This window comes from Austrofundulus limnaeus, unplaced genomic scaffold (assembly GCF_001266775.1).
Source record: "Austrofundulus limnaeus strain Quisiro unplaced genomic scaffold, Austrofundulus_limnaeus-1.0 Scaffold190, whole genome shotgun sequence".
Classification (NCBI taxonomy): domain Eukaryota; kingdom Metazoa; phylum Chordata; class Actinopteri; order Cyprinodontiformes; family Rivulidae; genus Austrofundulus; species Austrofundulus limnaeus.
The window spans coordinates 593,023-609,227 of NW_013952592.1; the positions used below are offsets into that span (position 1 = coordinate 593,023).

The 16,205-nt window shown below is 41.0% G+C and overlaps 1 protein-coding gene and 1 pseudogene across 4 annotated transcripts in view; both read right to left on the reverse strand.

The window, feature by feature from the left end:
• myom1a (myomesin 1a (skelemin)) overlaps positions 1 to 16,205 on the reverse strand; it is a 22,935-nt gene that overhangs the window by 2,556 nt on the left and 4,174 nt on the right. For 2 of the 4 annotated variants that reach the window (XM_014018355.1, XM_014018358.1), the window contains 31 exons: positions 13,757 to 13,897; positions 13,477 to 13,663; positions 13,232 to 13,389; positions 10,431 to 10,523; positions 10,180 to 10,268; positions 9,963 to 10,007; positions 9,558 to 9,719; positions 9,295 to 9,456; positions 8,698 to 8,839; positions 7,507 to 7,706; positions 7,351 to 7,407; positions 7,073 to 7,197; positions 6,570 to 6,753; positions 6,251 to 6,425; positions 5,796 to 5,917; positions 4,905 to 5,101; positions 4,674 to 4,800; positions 3,613 to 3,797; positions 3,402 to 3,516; positions 3,024 to 3,180; positions 2,839 to 2,945; positions 2,616 to 2,660; positions 2,300 to 2,436; positions 2,068 to 2,212; positions 1,744 to 1,803; positions 1,596 to 1,663; positions 1,388 to 1,513; positions 1,096 to 1,185; positions 730 to 817; positions 561 to 599; positions 286 to 391 (listed from right to left, as the gene is read on the reverse strand). In XM_014018355.1, the coding sequence (XP_013873809.1) occupies positions 286 to 391; positions 561 to 599; positions 730 to 817; positions 1,096 to 1,185; positions 1,388 to 1,513; positions 1,596 to 1,663; positions 1,744 to 1,803; positions 2,068 to 2,212; positions 2,300 to 2,436; positions 2,616 to 2,660; positions 2,839 to 2,945; positions 3,024 to 3,180; positions 3,402 to 3,516; positions 3,613 to 3,797; positions 4,674 to 4,800; positions 4,905 to 5,101; positions 5,796 to 5,917; positions 6,251 to 6,425; positions 6,570 to 6,753; positions 7,073 to 7,197; positions 7,351 to 7,407; positions 7,507 to 7,706; positions 8,698 to 8,839; positions 9,295 to 9,456; positions 9,558 to 9,719; positions 9,963 to 10,007; positions 10,180 to 10,268; positions 10,431 to 10,523; positions 13,232 to 13,389; positions 13,477 to 13,663; positions 13,757 to 13,897 (3,834 nt within the window). Of the gene's footprint in view, positions 1 to 285; positions 392 to 560; positions 600 to 729; positions 818 to 1,095; positions 1,186 to 1,387; positions 1,514 to 1,595; positions 1,664 to 1,743; positions 1,804 to 2,067; positions 2,213 to 2,299; positions 2,437 to 2,615; positions 2,661 to 2,838; positions 2,946 to 3,023; positions 3,181 to 3,401; positions 3,517 to 3,612; positions 3,798 to 4,673; positions 4,801 to 4,904; positions 5,102 to 5,795; positions 5,918 to 6,250; positions 6,426 to 6,569; positions 6,754 to 7,072; positions 7,198 to 7,350; positions 7,408 to 7,506; positions 7,707 to 8,697; positions 8,840 to 9,294; positions 9,457 to 9,557; positions 9,720 to 9,962; positions 10,008 to 10,179; positions 10,269 to 10,426; positions 10,524 to 13,231; positions 13,390 to 13,476; positions 13,664 to 13,756; positions 13,898 to 16,205 lie in introns of those variants that run through there. The other 2 variants (XM_014018356.1, XM_014018359.1) reach the window with 2 other exon arrangements.
• Positions 11,687 to 13,005, reverse strand: LOC106524521 (heat shock protein HSP 90-beta pseudogene; annotated as a pseudogene).

Here is a 16,205-nt window from a genome sequence, read left to right on the forward strand (position 1 = left end):
TTTAGAAGAGGAAGTGATGAGAAGATAAGTTTATTGTCTATTTAAACATAAAAACAGCATTTTAATAACAGCTAAAGTGACATAGATACTTTATTATGGTATAGTATTTAAATGTATGCCTGAGAAACACAGAATATCGGCCCTTTGAACTGAGTGCTAATAAAAAGCAGGATAGTACCTGTTCTTTTTAGTAGAAAGAACGTGGTGCCTGTGGTTTCCTAAAATATTTTCAAAATTTCATTTGAAAAGAAAAGTTTGTTTCTGTCTTTTTTAAAATGAGCTTACTTGTGAAGCCAACCAATGCGCAGGTTCTCGTCATAATATGTGACCGTGGAGTAGAGGACGATGCCACTTTCAGTACTCCTAACCTGGATTTCACTGGAGGAGTTGGCTTTAAGAGAAACAGAAATGGGGGTTTCGTTAACATCCGACGGAAATCAAAAATTGTAATATTATTCAATAATGTTTGAGAAATTTTTACGTAACGTTGTTTGTGCTCAAACGGGTTTATAACTCTGTTGTTCTTGAACACGTCTTGGTTATTTTGAATTCTGACTCACCGATAACTCTAAACAGCTCATTCATCACAGCTTGGTATCCTGGGGAAAACAAAGAGCGTTTTTAATTAACATGAAATGTATGAATTCCTCTTTGATTGAACATCAAAAGCACTTTAGTTCACTTTTCCATCTCATTTTCTGCTCACGAACTCAACCAGGGAGAAGTCACCTGCGTCTGTCAGATTGAAGGTGCTCCTATCTTTTCCTCTGTCGTCTCTCAGGAAGACCTCGTAAAAACCTGCGTCTTGCTTGGAGATCTAGGGCGCAGAGGAAAACGTCACATAAGTATCCTTAAGACAGTAATAAATTCCCTTCATTAAATGACGGCGACACAATCTCATTCTTGGGACAGTCGACAGACAACCGGAAAGCCAGACGGAGACCAATTAAACCGAAAAGTCAAGCTTTTCTCCAGCCCGTGATGCTGCAGGCGTTAAATTCGTGAAAGAACAGAGGACAACATGAAAAAGGTAAGACAAGGAGGACACATGGAGGCAACAGGAGTAAACTTATGGCAGAGTGATTATGTCCAGACTTTAGGTCTTGGCGGCAGGGAAACGTCCTTTGCAGATGGTTTTTTTCCTCCTCTTTGTTTCTTTTTCTCTTTCTCTTCCTTAATAACCCACTGTAAATTAGACAGATGGACTCAGGAAGGTTAAACCTTAAAAAGAAATCATTGATTGTGATTCATGCCTGTCAGAGAGGGATGGGTGGCAGCGTGGCATCTAGTCAAGATTTAAAATGAAAGCATAGCTGCATCACAATCGATTTTAGCTTTTTACCCTGAAGTATCCTCACAAAGTACAGCCTCCTTCTAATAGACTGACCTTTCCAATATTAAAGGTCAGCTCGCAATCCTTTTTCTCAATTTTCTTAGCGTCCTCATCATCCTCTGCAATCTCGTTGGAGTCCTTGGACCAAATGATCTCGGTCTCAGGTCTGATATTTCCAATCTATAAAAGAAAGGAGAGATTAAGTCGAGTCACCTGAATGATAATAGAAAAAGCTCTCTGTTTATTTACAGTTCCGTGTTACCTTGCATTTCAACAGCACATCACATTCTTGAGTAACACTAAAGCCAAGATACTCCACGAAATGAGGACCTGTAGAAAGCAAGCAGAACATAAATCAGAGAAACATGCTGATGTAATGAGCCTTAATGTGAYGGAGGTGAACTTCTTACCTTGTTTCCTGACCCATTCAGCCCGCTCAAACTCTGATTTCTTTTGAAGCGCCCTGAATTCTGAACAAGAAAACACGCTTTTTGAATATTAAACATGTTTTTTGTCTTGTAGCAAAAAGTCTAAAAATCTTTAGAAGGCAAGTACACACAAGTAATGGAAGATTTTCCACTGCTGCCCCTCAGTGGACATAAAATCAAACTGCAGAAAGGCTTTTCATGCAAGACAGCATCTACAGACGCCAGCTGAAACTCTATATTTATGCTGATGAATCTGAATATATCTTTAATAAAAAAAAGAAGCAAAGCTTGTAATTCAGATCTTACCATCCCCAATTAGCACCAGACTGGTTGTACCCTTAGCCTTGCCATCCACAAGGTTAAAGGTGAATGTTCCCTCATCGGTGACCTCTAATGAGTCCATAAACATCTCGATGATGCCGGTGGATTTATCAAACTTCATGGTGTATTTCTGGAAGCAGTGAAAGAAACAAACAAAACACAGATCATATCAGCAAGCTGTAAAGAGTCAAGTTATACCCGTGTCTGATTTTTGTACCTTTCCTTCCTGGATGATGACATCATTGAAGACGTACTCCACTTGGCAGGCAGAAGTGAATTTCTCCAGTTGGGTCCAGAATCGAACCCGGCCCTTCTCGAGCAGCTCCATGGCCATTTCATTCTTGAAGGGAATAACTAGAAAATACCAGGGTTATTCAAGCTTTTGTGGGGCTAAAAACATATATTTTGATTTTCAGATAAGCTATACACATCCGAGACATACAAAACTGGACATTGTCCTTTCCAAACATTGCATTTGATATTGGATTAAAAAGTTCTCGGAAGCATAATGTGTGCTGTGTTTTAATATTCACCAGGGAACTGGTGCTCGTGGCTGAGGTCCAAAAGACGCAAGAGACCTGTCAAAATATAAAAAAAGACAAAAAGACAAGGAAGGAAACAGGTGAATGGATAACAGCAATGAATGATCTGAGTCAATACCAGGTACGGCCCAGTGTATGATGAGATAAAMCAAGCAGCTGTTCAAACAGGATAACCCAGATGAGTTTAGACTGCCAACGCTGTGGGCTGACTCACCCTCCTCAGTGAGGGTGTAGCTGGAGGAAATGCCGTCTGTGTTGGTGACCACGCAGGAGAAGGTGCCCAGGTCCTCCAGKGAAGGACTGTTGAAGATAGCTCTGGATCTGCAGATGAGAGGGAAAAGAAAGCGTATTTGCGTTGTTCAAGTTGAACTCCTTCTAGGGGACAGTAAGAATACCTACTTGTTCCCTTTGCTGACAATAGTCAGGCGAGATGGGTCGGTGATCTCCAGGTAATCTTTGTACCAAACAAACTGTGAGCCTGCACTCATCTCAGAGCACTCAAACATCATAGAAATCACACCGTCGTCATCGACATCCACGTAAATCTCCTTGGTGCCTAAAAGCAAAATGAACACAAACAAGTAAATTACGAGTTTGACTGGGATGTCAGTCATTTTAAAAAAGCAGAACTTTGTAACGCGTGCCAAGAAAGTCAGTCGAGACGTTGATAAAGATAAACAGGAAAAAAAAACTCCTAAATATATTTTTCTTATTTTTCTAACTTGTGTAGGAACACAGTGCGACTGAATGCAAAAGTTACATAAGAATCCCACTCACCGGGGCGAGTCTGGGCCAGGATTGGACCCAAGATTGCTGAAGGTTTTCCAACTCCGACAAGATTCTGAGCGCGCACGCGGAAGACGTAGGATGTTCCAGCACTCAGCCCAGTCACCTGAATYAGTGCACGAGGAGTGCAGGAGTGGGCAGTTCGAAACAACACGGATGATAAATATTTCACACATGAGTCTAAATGTACTTAAATCTTTACCTTCATGAACTTGCTCTTGTTGCACTTCTCGTGTACAGCCTTCCAGCCTCCTTCCCCGGCAGAGGCTTCTTTGATGTCCAAGTAGTAGCCGTTGACGGGACTGCGGCCGCTGAATGCAGGGGGTTCCCACAGAACCACCACTGAGGTGTCGCGTACCTCCTGCACGTGAAGACCCACAGGAGGCCCTTTGGGGGTGAAAAGGATCATTTAATAAACTTTGGAAAAATGTTAGGTTCTTACTTAAAAGAGACATTTTTGCTTTTGAATCCTTCTTTTTCATATTCAAATCATTCATTTGGGGTCTATATGTGGACCTGCAATGGTTTGGTCTGAATTCCTCCTTATTGTAATGCCACAAGCCCCTCTATCACCCATTTTCTAAGGTGTGTCTCAGATCAACTCGCTTTTGAGGCTGTGTCTTTAAATCCAAACCCCGCCCCCTATATAGTGGCGCAGAAACTTTTTATTTACAAATGAATTGCAAAGACTTGTCCATTCAGCCTTACATGTTGGAGCCAGAGTCTGACCCAGAGCCAGAGGAGAATGAAAATCACCAAACTGTAGTTGGTAAGTCCAGACCTTATTTGGCAATTTTGTCACAAATACCGTGAGGTTTTGTTCTGAAAACATAAAATATTACCCAAACAGAATATAAAGATATCTACGCAGCACCGGAAGACACTAAATTTGAATTTTCTGCACTCCTAGAGACTTCAAGTACACAACAAAATGCATTTAACGGCTAAAAAAAGTGTGTTGTGCATGATATTTCCCCTTTAAAAATAGAAAGATTCACAACATTTCAATATAGACTAAAGACCCAAAGCAAAAAATTGAAAAGCACTTTGTAAAATCTCTTCTGGGAAATATCAYMGCTTGTATTGCGCTMTTAACCCTCCTGCTGCTCTTGGGGATACTGAGTCATTTTGACCCAAGGGCTAAACTAAACTAAACAAGCTGAAATTGGAAGATGCACTTAAATGTCATGAAACAATTTAATAAGGATTAATTGTTCCCTCAGTTTTGCACGTTGTCACATCTTGTGTATTTCTTTCTCATACCTGGAACAGTAATGGTCCACTCTTTGCACTCCAGAGGTCGGCAGGGAAGAGAAGCTTTACTCACACCRGCCATGTTCATTGCACGCACTCGGAACTCATAGAAGACGTTTTCCTTCAGGTTCTCAGCCTAAATGAAAAAAAAAAACCTGATTATTCATAGCTTCTTGTCTAAACTATGACCAAAAGCTGCTGCCATTCACAGCAGTCTATGGTGAGGGGGAACGAGCCGACCTTATAGGAAGTCGTCGTCAGAGCTTTGTGATTCATTTCGTGCCATTTCCCAAAGACTTGTCCCTTCACGCTCCTGTAATCCACAAAATATCCCCTGATATCAGCTCCTCCGTTGTTTTCAGGCGCAGTCCAACCCACCACCATGTAGTCCTTGACAGCCTCCAGCAAGGTCACCCCGGTGGGTTCCCCAGGTACAGCTGTGCAGAGAGAACATAGGCGTCATTTAATGACAGTAAATTCTGACAATCTTAAACAGGTGGCCTGGCTTTAGCCAAGTATTGTTCAGATGTTTGTGGTGAATATATCGCTGATGTCATTATGGTTACAGGAGACACACCTGCAAGCTCTGCACACACAAATACTTACTCTCAAAGGCCAGAAAACTGGGTAACTTTCATGCCGGGCGAGGCTCTCCGTTGGATCATGCTTTCTTTTAAACATAGTTTCAGCCTTCAGCCTGGTCATGCATCAAGATGCGTCCCTGATGAGTCATCAAACAGCAAAACAGAACTCCGGCACGGTCAAGTTTAAGAGAAACGCTTATTACAACATTATCGGATTACATGTGTCAAACAATGATAAAAACAATAGAAAATAGATACATGATTGTTAGTTACGAACTATTTCATAAAACATCATGCAACATATTGCATTCAAGAAACTCAAACACACAATGACATATGTTAAAATCATAAAAACACACAGTACTTGTTGATAAGTTTGGGTTGGTAAGGTGGTAAAAGTAAAAAAAAAACCCACTGAGATAGGTGGTTATTTTAAACTATTTGGAAGGATTAAGTAATGCTGAGTTGATTGAGTGAATACGAATTGAATTTAAAAGCAGAAAAAGTGAACGTGGACACAACTTTTTCTTTCAAAGCAGGTACTCACAGATGGCAGCTTGTACGATCACAGCATCAGARCTGGCAGAGCTCTGGCTGTACCCAGCAGCATTTACTGCCTTCACCCTGAACACGTAGTTCAGCCCTGTGGAGAGGCCGTGGCAGACRAACCTGGAAGGAATCCATTGCAGATAGTTTGGATTTAATAAAAAATAAATGTCAGACAGGATAAACGGGAGACAATTCTGCCCTGAAGGAAGAACACTTGTGAAAAATTGGGTGTAACAACTTTACCCAACAGCACTTAGCATACACAAGTTTTATATTCTGTGCACATAGATAAAGTTGTTTAACTCATATTTAACAGACGATCTTAAGCATTTAAGATCATTTGTTGAAAATGAWGATTTGACCCCTGTAAGACCAATTWTTTTTTTTACATTTGTTAGGTTTTAAATTTTGCCTTCATTAAAAAGGGCCTTTTAAGCTCTTAAAACYGCCTACCTAGTCTGCTTGACAGGCTTGTTGTTGCAAGGCATCCAGACGTCAGTGCCCACCACACTGCATTCAATGTAGTAGCCAACCAATTGCTTGACGTCCTTTGAAGCAGCCCAGAAGACCACCACAGAGGTGTCGGTGTTCCTGGCGGCTACCGGATTGCCTGGAGGTGAGGGCAGGTCTGCAGGACAACCGAAACACAAAACCAATGAAAGGTCATTTAACAGGCAGTTGTGAAAATCGATTTTAGGTCAAATCCTTGGTTAACCGAAGCAGGGACCTTTGTGGAAAAGTACCGACACACCCGAAAGCCCCGCCCGCTCACCGAGTTTATCTCCGACGACGATTTCTCCGGTGGATTCAGAGGCCTCGCCCACGCCGGCAGAGTTGCAGCAGCGCACACGGAAGCTGTAGGATTTACCCTCGGCCAGGTCAAAAAGTGCGAAGCGTGGAGACTTGACTGGCATACCAGTGTTCACCCTCTGCCAGGTGTCTGTCCCCGAAATACACTATGGAAGAGAAATTAGGACAATAAATTAGATAAAAGCTTCACATTTCAGTAATCGAACTAACCCTTTTTTTCCTCCGCTGTTTTTCTTTTATGGAGTAATTTAGTAAGATGATTAAAAAATMCTCAGTGCTGTCAAACACTGAACATCTGTCTGCATTTACAGACTTTTGTGAAACATTGCAATAATTAACACTAATCTACAGAATAGCATACTTATCAACTAATCTAAAATGATTAAAATAAAATAAAGATTAAAGAAAAAAACATCTTTATAGGTAAAATATTTTTTAACAACTGAGGTCTGCATTTCTCCTGACCTTCTCAATGTAATACATGACGCCTTCATGACCCCTCTGCACYGGGGGCTTCCAGGCCAGCACCACATAGCTCTTGGTCGCCTCAGTTACAATGACATCCGTCGGCTCTCCAGGAACAACACCCACTGAGGGAGGAAGAGACAAACACTTATCTAACCCAAAATTAATTATTTAGGTTTCAAAAGTTTACAAAAATAACGACTTTGCTAAAAATTAATTGTTTGATTATCCTTTCTTTTACCCAATATCAATAAATAAAACAGCAAAASTCCTCTAACCAGTGGGGTCTTCCTCTGTGAACTTGATCATCCCAGTCCATGGCGCTGAGGGCCCAGCTGGTGGTAAAAAAWWWAAAATWAAAATWAAAAATCAAACGTAAAACATTTGAGTTGTTTGTTTGTGTTGACGTGYTTCAGCAGGTTTCCAACTCTTACCTTTGAGTCGAGCTCTGTCAGATGGATCCATGGCGACCACAGCTTCAGAGATGCGGGATGGACGGCTGACGCCCGCGTTGTTCAAGGCGCGCACCCTGAAGTAGTAAGAGCGCCCCTCCACCAGTCCTGTCACAGGGAAGCGGGCGTATTTCACTGGAGCATCATTACACTGAGCCCAGTGATGAGTGCCCACCTCACACCTGCAAACATCAAGCACATTTAACCTGAATGTTGAATATTTGGATGACAGTTCATTTGTTTTATACTATGGCTTGACATATATTCATGTTTTTTTTATTATTTTTTATTGATTTACAGTCAACTTCAAAAAGATACCATACATACAGTACATTATGTATTCACAAAATACAAAAAGAAAATAAAAACAACAACAATCAAAAACTAAGCAGAGAATAATAAAAAGCAAAAATCTTTAATCAAAACAAATGATCCAAAATATAACAAAAATTAAATACTCATGTTTGTTGCAGAAAAAATGCCCCTTATTTTTATATTTTCATGTAAATATTTTCAGCAAGTTTTGATAAAATTTGGCAAAAAAATTTGCCCAGTGCATGATATTTTTCTAAAAGACAGACATTTGTATGCATGCTTTTGTCGCAGGATGATGGCTCTGCTAACGCTGCTAATGCTGCTAATGCTGCTAACGCTGCTGAAGATGGCCTTTAAAACTGAAACTCAAAATCGGTTCATTGAAAACAATATGGTCCCTGTGGTCCGTAAGTTTGAAGTGCAGCTCTGACACTGACTGCAACYACACGTTTGATGTCTTGTAGGGAAGCGTTAGCAGTGTTAGCAACGTTAGCAGCATTAGCAGTTGCTATTGTCTCAGGATGATGACATCCTAACAAGAGCAGAGCACCAATGGCAAAGTCTGCTTTCCTTTCCAAAATACTTAAATGTAAACTTCAACATTTAGGATTTAACTTTAACCTTTAGAAAGATTTAGGATTTAATAAGAAAAGTGAACAATAAAATGTTAGTGGAAAAATGTTTAACTAGGRTTTTACACTCWGRAAGTGAGCTAAATAATGAAAATGTGTTTTTWAAATAATTTTAGTTTACACTTCTCCCCCACAATGTGCACACTCAAACATGGATAAAGGTCAAATCCTATGCATTTTACCTTTCTTATGTTATGTAAGCAGATGTATCTGTTTTCTGACCAACCTGTCGATGTAGTACCCCAGGATGGAGCTGCTGCCCTCCACTGCTGGCTGCTTCCAGGTGACCACCACATAGTCCTTGTTAATATCATGGCAGCGCACATCCAGKGGGGCCACGGGAACCCCCTCCACCTCCACATCAGCATCTGTGAGGTCCAAACAGACATTTCGAAGAAAGCACGCACATAACCGAATGGTGCTGTTTTTAAACTCGACAGATCTCAGTTACACACTCAGGTTTCWTCGTCTGACCCACTTACTGCATGACTTAGGAGCACAGTTTGAGATACATGACTTTTTATTATACAGTAAAATAGGAGTTTGATTGAAACAAAAAAAAAAAACCACTTACTAGCTCCTGCATGCAGATAGAAATAGACAAACAATGACTCAGAGGAAACTACTTTACACTGACTGCTGTGTCACTTATRGATGCAGCAGAAATAAACAGGGCCACCTTTATCCTGCTTTAGTTTGAGTTAGACGCCATACAGCCTCTCATAATGATAACCTTCTAAWTCAAACTAGCTAAACAGAAAATTTAACTTTTATGGATTCATTTTGATGTGAAATCACCCATCAATGATTTTCAACCCTTTACCTCTGACAAACACGTAGGCTGAGTGGGTGTCGAAGCCAGACTTTGTGTTGATGCGCAGAGTGTACATGCCCTCGTCTTCCTTGTTGAGGTGGGTCAGAGTGAGAACGGCCCGCTCCCCAGACCAGTGGGTGTGCACCCATTTAGAGGGCTTCAAGGGGACAGCTGATGAAATRAATCAATAATACCAGAATCAGGATTAAATAYAAGTTTGAACCTAACTTGAAAGACGAATGCACCAGTGTTCAGTTTATTTTCCTCCTTACAGTTTCTGTACCACACGACTTCAGGCTGGTATTTTTTCACCGTGGGATAGATGATGACCGTGCAGCCCAGACTCAAAGTTTCCCCTTCACGGCCAAAAGCCACATCAAATTCATCAATGATGGTTGTAAGGAAGGTGACGCCGTGCTCAGGACAAAAACCATCTGAGGACAAAGAGAAAATGGTAACTTTTTTGGCCAAGAAATGTATTCAACTTTATTTGTTTTCAGTCTTTACAGCTCTGTCTGGTCTAAGCTATTACTGTAAAGACATGCTCTTATTTGGGAAACTATTTAGACCCTCCCAAAATTTCAAATGCTAAATTAAAACAATGAATTCTGCAATTGTGTTTCTTTTTTCACTTTAAGATGAACATAAATGGACAGGTCATATAAAAAGCATCTCACGTGGCTTAGGATCAAATAAACCTGGTTCTGGACCATCTTGGAACCCTGTAGGGGAAAAAAAAATAATAATCTTGATTGAGACAAATATTTTACGTAAATTAAAATAACAATTTAATTTCACTCCTGAAAAAGAGTTGGACTCTGCAGAGTTTATAAAGACCCTCAACTTTCCCACTATGATTTTTGCATTGAAGGAAACAGGAAAGATGAAACCTACTTTTGACAACAACGGTGGCAGCTGAAGAAGCTTCTCCTTTCACATTGAGGGCGGACACGTAATACTGAGCAGTGTCCAAGAAATCGCAGCTACCAAACAAAAGCAAACAGGCAATAAATCGTCTGCAACACTTTTTAATCCTTTCAGCGTGCTGCAGGAGACTGAACACTTTCTGGGYTGTTAGTTTCAGCAGTGTGTGTGTGTGTGTGTGTGTGTGTATGTGTGTGTGTGTGCGGTGAATGATTACCTACTTCTTGATCTCCAGGGAGTGCATGTTGTAACAGCTTTCAGCCGTGTACTTCTCGGGGTGGGCCTTGGCATCAATGAGCACATTGTTCTTGTACCTTGAAAACAGAAGGTAGAATTAAAATTTACAACCTCACTATTCCAGCAAAGTTGGGATGTTGTGTAAAACATTAGAAAAAGTAAAAACAGAAACACTGATTTGAAAATCCTTTTCAACCTATATTCAACTGAWTACACTACAAAAACAAGATATTTCACGTTCAAACGGATAAACTTTATTGTTCTTTTTGCAAATGTTCACTCATTTTGAATTTGCCTGCAACACCTTCTAAAAAACGCTGGCACAGGGGCAACAAAAGACTGTGAAAGTTGAGGAATGCCCTAAAAACACTTGCTTGGAACATCTTAGATTAATAGGAAACAGGTGGGTGTCATGATTGGTATAGTGAACATCCCCGAAAGGCTCAGTCATTTGCGAGCGAGGATGGGGCGAGGCTCACCACTTTCTGTGTGAGCAAATAGTCCAACAGTTTAAGAACAATGTTTCTCAATGTACAGCTGCACTGTTTTCACCAACCTTATAGTTATTATCAGAAGCTGCTAAAAGGTGACACGATAACACAATACCTTTGATGATGATGTTTCTGTGTGCATGTGTTCATTTGTGCTACCAAACGATCWCATGAAACAGGACGTTTTAATGAAACTTTGCTGGAAATAACTTATATAACCCTGCCTGACTGCTAAGTTCACACTGCCTTGACCTATTCCTAGTCTGTATCTCYCTGATAACTGCTAMATTTGTATAATCTGTTCTCATGATTCTTAAGATGCCATTTGTTGTCTAAGGACCTTGCTCTCATTTCATATTRCCTGTATAACTTGTATTCCTATTATTGGTCATTCGATCCAGTTGTCTAACTTGTAATATTGTTTTTATTCAAGGTATTACATGTTTATTTTCTTTGCAAAAACAAGACTTGTAATAMAGGCAGGCCTGAACTCAGGCAAAAGAATTGAACAGTCCTCTCTCCATGCAGCATTGCACATGAACTGAATTTACCCCAAACCCTCTGGACGTCAACAACGGAATCCAACAGTCCAGTACTCAAATATTTACCAGAAACATTAACGTTGGAGCCACAGTACTTAGAAAATAATAATAAAAAATTATTTAATGAATGTCAACTTGGAGCTTTCACAGCAAAGGAAATGTTTTCTCAAAAAAAGAAAGGTTTAGCAGCGCAAGGCTCCAGTAGCAAGAACACTGGTCCTCCACACCACAGGAATGATTAATTAATTTACAGTTACTGCACTTTTAAAACTACTGGAAGATGAGCCAAGTGTCAGGGGAGGGGAGTTTAGTCGACTTCTTCCATGCGTGAAGCGTCCTCGTCACCCTCCAGGGGAGGCATCTCCTCTGGGACGGATGTGGAGGCGGCCTCTTCTGTTGGAACGTCGTCGTCGTCGATGCCCAGCCCCAGCTTSATCATTCTGTAGATGCGGTTGGAGTGGGTCAGTGGATCGTTCAGGGAGAAGCCCGAGGACAGCAGGGCCGTCTCAAACAGCAGCACCACCAGGTCTTTGACAGCTTTGTCGTTTTTATCAGCTTCAGCCTTCTGCCRTAGTGTCTCCATGATGGGGTGGTCAGGATTGATCTCCAGGTGCTTCTTGGCCATCATGTAACCCATGGTGGAGTTGTCCCTCAGCGCCTGGGCCTTCATGATCCTCTCCATGTTGGCCGTCCAGCCGTAGGTGCTCGTCACGATACAGCAGGGAGAGGACACCAGCCTGCTGGACACGGTCGCCTTTTCTACTTTTTTGTCAAGGATCTCCTTCATGAGCTTGCAGAGGTTCTCGTATTTGGCCTTGTCTTCCTCCATCTTTTTCTTCTCCTCCTCGTCTTCTGGCAGCTCAAGGCCCTCTTTGGTGACAGAGACCAGGGTCTTACCRTCAAACTCCTTCAGCTGCTGGATGCAGTACTCGTCGATGGGCTCGGTCATGTACAGCACCTCGAAGCCACGATTGCRGACACGCTCGACGAAGGCAGAGTTGGCCTCCTGGTCCTTGCTCTCACCAGTAATGTAATAGATGGACTTCAGGTTTTCCTTCATGTGGGTCAGGTACTCTGTCAAAAAGGTGGTCTCGTCTCCAGACTGGGAGCTGTGGTAGCGAAGCAGTTCTGACAGCTTCTTGCGGTTTTGAGAGTCTTCGTGGATGCCCAGCTTAATGTTCTTTGAGAACCCCTCGTAGAACTTCTTGTAGTTGTCTTTGTCCTCAGCCAGTTCTGCAAACAGCTCCAAACACTTCTTGATGATGTTTTTGCGGATGACCTTCAGGATYTTGCTCTGCTGTRGCATTTCTCTGGAGATGTTGAGGGGCAGGTCTTCTGAGCCCACGACGCCRCRGATGAAGTTCAGGTACTCTGRGATGAGCTCCTAGCAGTTGTCCATGATGAAGACTCTCCTGACGTAAAGCTTGATGGTGTTCTTCTTCTTCTTGTTCTCAAACAGATCAAAAGGTGCGTGGCGAGGAATGAAGAGCATGGGCCCTGAACTCCAGCTGACCTTCCACTGAGAAGTGCTTKTATTACTGTGATAGGCTGATCACGGACTCCACCCGGAAGTATTTATATGCATTTCTTGTCTGTTGCTAGTGCAGTAGCTACGTGGTCGGACCTCTGATTCGGTCCTGTCCGCTTTGCTGCTCATTTCTCTTGCAATTGCAACCTTTTATTAAATCATCTGACGACCAAACCGTGCTGTGCATCTTTCTTTTATTCACGTTTCTGCCTTAGTGGACTCACCAGGCAATCCTTGGTTTAGGCCATCCAGCCACGGTGCAGTGCAGCCTCACCGTCTTGCCCTCCCATATGGTCTGCCCACGAGGCTTGACAATAAACTCTGGAGGGTGAGTCAGTCTGTCAGGGTTCATTTTCTTACGAAACTCTGACCACTCCTCCATCTATAAGTAGACCCAGAGAGAATGGGAGTTACACGGCAGATCTTTTACAAATGAGTTCATTAAATCGACCTCTTAAAAAGAACTTACCGTCCTGTCCACCTGCAGGCGCTCTGCAGATTCCCTGACATGCTTTGTTCTCGTTTTCTTCTCCACTCGAACCTCCAAAGCCTCCCTGGCCTCCCTGACGAACAGGTTCCTCATGGCCACATAGTTAATCCCTTCCTCTGTAACATCATCCTCCTGCGCCTCCATCAGGCCCCGGACCACGTCGTGGCTTAAATGAAACAAAAACACACGATGTGAGCGGTGCATTCAGGGTCGACAGCTACAATGAAAGCAGCCCCGAGTCCAACAGAAGCTCACTCACTTGGCTCTGAAAACAGGCACGACGTAGCCAATGACTTCTTTGTCCTTGTCCATTGCCAGGTAGGTGCGTTTGGCTTTTTTGGGTAGTGGGCTCAGTTTCAACACCTCCTGCCCCTTCTCTGTTTTCACAGAGGTCTTCACGCTTAAATATAAAACACATCAGTCAAATGAAACAATAAGTCCCAGTTCTATTAACTGTTACTGTGTTTTTAAAGTGCCTGTGACATSCAYATCCTTCAAATCAAAATGTCAATGAAAACATTTTATATTTAGGAAACTTGGTATGATACACCTGGTTTTACTCATTTTGTCACATAAATGGCATATTTTCTTCTGAACTTAGCTCAGATAAACTGAAACAGGAAGTGACATCAAAGGGGAAGTCTTTAAGAAAAGGAACTTCCTGGTCTTTGTTTATTGAAACAATATTATTTGAACTCTGACTCTTCTTCATCTCTGACAGTGACTCAAAATAATCTAAAGAAATGTCAGATTCTTCTCTACAGTCTGTGTTTTTAGCTGTTGTGGAAATGCTCTGTTCACATGCAGACATTCACCTTTGACATCACTTCCTGTTACTTCACAGGCAAATATCTCAACAACTGTTCATCTCAGCAGTGCAGTTTATTTTTTATTATGCTATAAATGTTATCTTTCCAAAAATGCATTTATTTTCTTTTCTAAGAAAATTTAATGCTACAGGCACTTTAAATAACAGTAGAGTTAAAAGGATGCTGATAGTCTGGGAAAACAAAGGAATGATAAAAAAAGTAACAAAACAAACTACTTCATCTTTTTTATGAAACAAAGATGAAAAATGAAAACTCCTGCAGAATGTATTCAATGTATTCCAAAATAATAACATGAACCATACTAGGTATAAGCCTTTAAATCATTGTGTGGGTTACATAAAGCCATATTCCATTTATTTTCCAGTCTTAGAAGATGACGCTTTTATGTCCACCCTCTACTACTCCATGATTCACTCTCAGACTTTATTTCCGTAAGCAAGGTTTATAAATAAAACATAATCTCACGGATATATGTAGAAGAGAAAGTCCATTTTAAAGCCTGTCTTTCACTTTTAACCTGCCCTCCTGTATTTACGTATGTGACCTGAAAAGTGGAAAACCGTAGCTTTGGTGAACTCTTCCCGAGTGGTACAGGAGGATCAYGGTAATGAAAGAAGCTCAACGTGCTGCACAGACGTACTCATGGAGAAAGTGTCAAAAAGTGACTTCCCCTGCTGATTCACCTGGTGCATGAAGCAAAGAGTCAAAGGAATAAAAAGTTTTTCTGTCGGGGAAAAAGAATTTAGTTCTTAAAGACTATAATGGCGACAGATTTGTGAGGCAATCTGATTTTCATACTCAAGGTGTCGCTGCAAAACGTCCAAACACTAACAAGTAATGTGCACTGGGTSGGACTTTACACTATTAACCTTCTAGAGAATCAGTTTTCTGACTCCCATAAGTGTATTTACAGTTGGCCTGATGGCAGTGCCTCATGTCGGGCATACAGAAATAGCTCTGCTGCCTATGAATACATCTGGAAGTGCTCCACTGCAGCTGATATTCTTTCCTTGACCCCATTTAGAGAACCTCTCTGCATCCAACATGTGCATTAAACACAACAGCTTAAAAGAAGCTCTTACTGTGTAACAAGGCTACAAATGTTTTCGACACAATGAAGCATCTACAACTCACAGGATCTATGCTAAACAACTCGTTTACATCTTAAACCCACATCTATTATCAGATTAGATTAGCAATAATAATGATTTTGGCACAACTTTTTCAAGACAAGTCGAACTGYATAAAATCTATGCAAAATGACAAAACTGTTGAACATTACTAATCAATAAATACCATTAGAGCCTTTTTCACTACAGAAACCATGTGTGTGTTAATCAAATACCAAATTTGGTATAGTTTCTAAAAGCAAATCATTGYTGAAAAGATTTAGAACATCCCTGTTAAACTTTAACATAGTTAATTTAAGAAGCATTTRGTTTAAACACAGAAAAAGTTAATTTATAATTTTAACCATTCTGGTTCATTTGGACCAGAACATCCAGCCATAAGAACAATTTTTTCCACTCTGCCGTCAGACTCTTGAACATTTAGAATCACGTCACTTTATAACTCTGCCTTGGCCACTTTATCACTGGTTTTTAAACTGCACAACCCTGATTATATTGTTTTTCTGATCACTTTATCATTGGATCTAATTGCACCACTCTAACTATATGGTTTTCTCTTATTACTGTATTGAACTGGTGGTGTACATATGTTTTATATATTTTATTCAATTTGTCCTTTATCCTTTGTATTTAATTTGTTTGTTATATTGGTACCACTTTACAATAAGACTCCCTTTAGAAATGGCTTATAAATGGTTTATAGATAAGTTATTAATTCATCTACAAACCCTTTATAAATCATTAATAA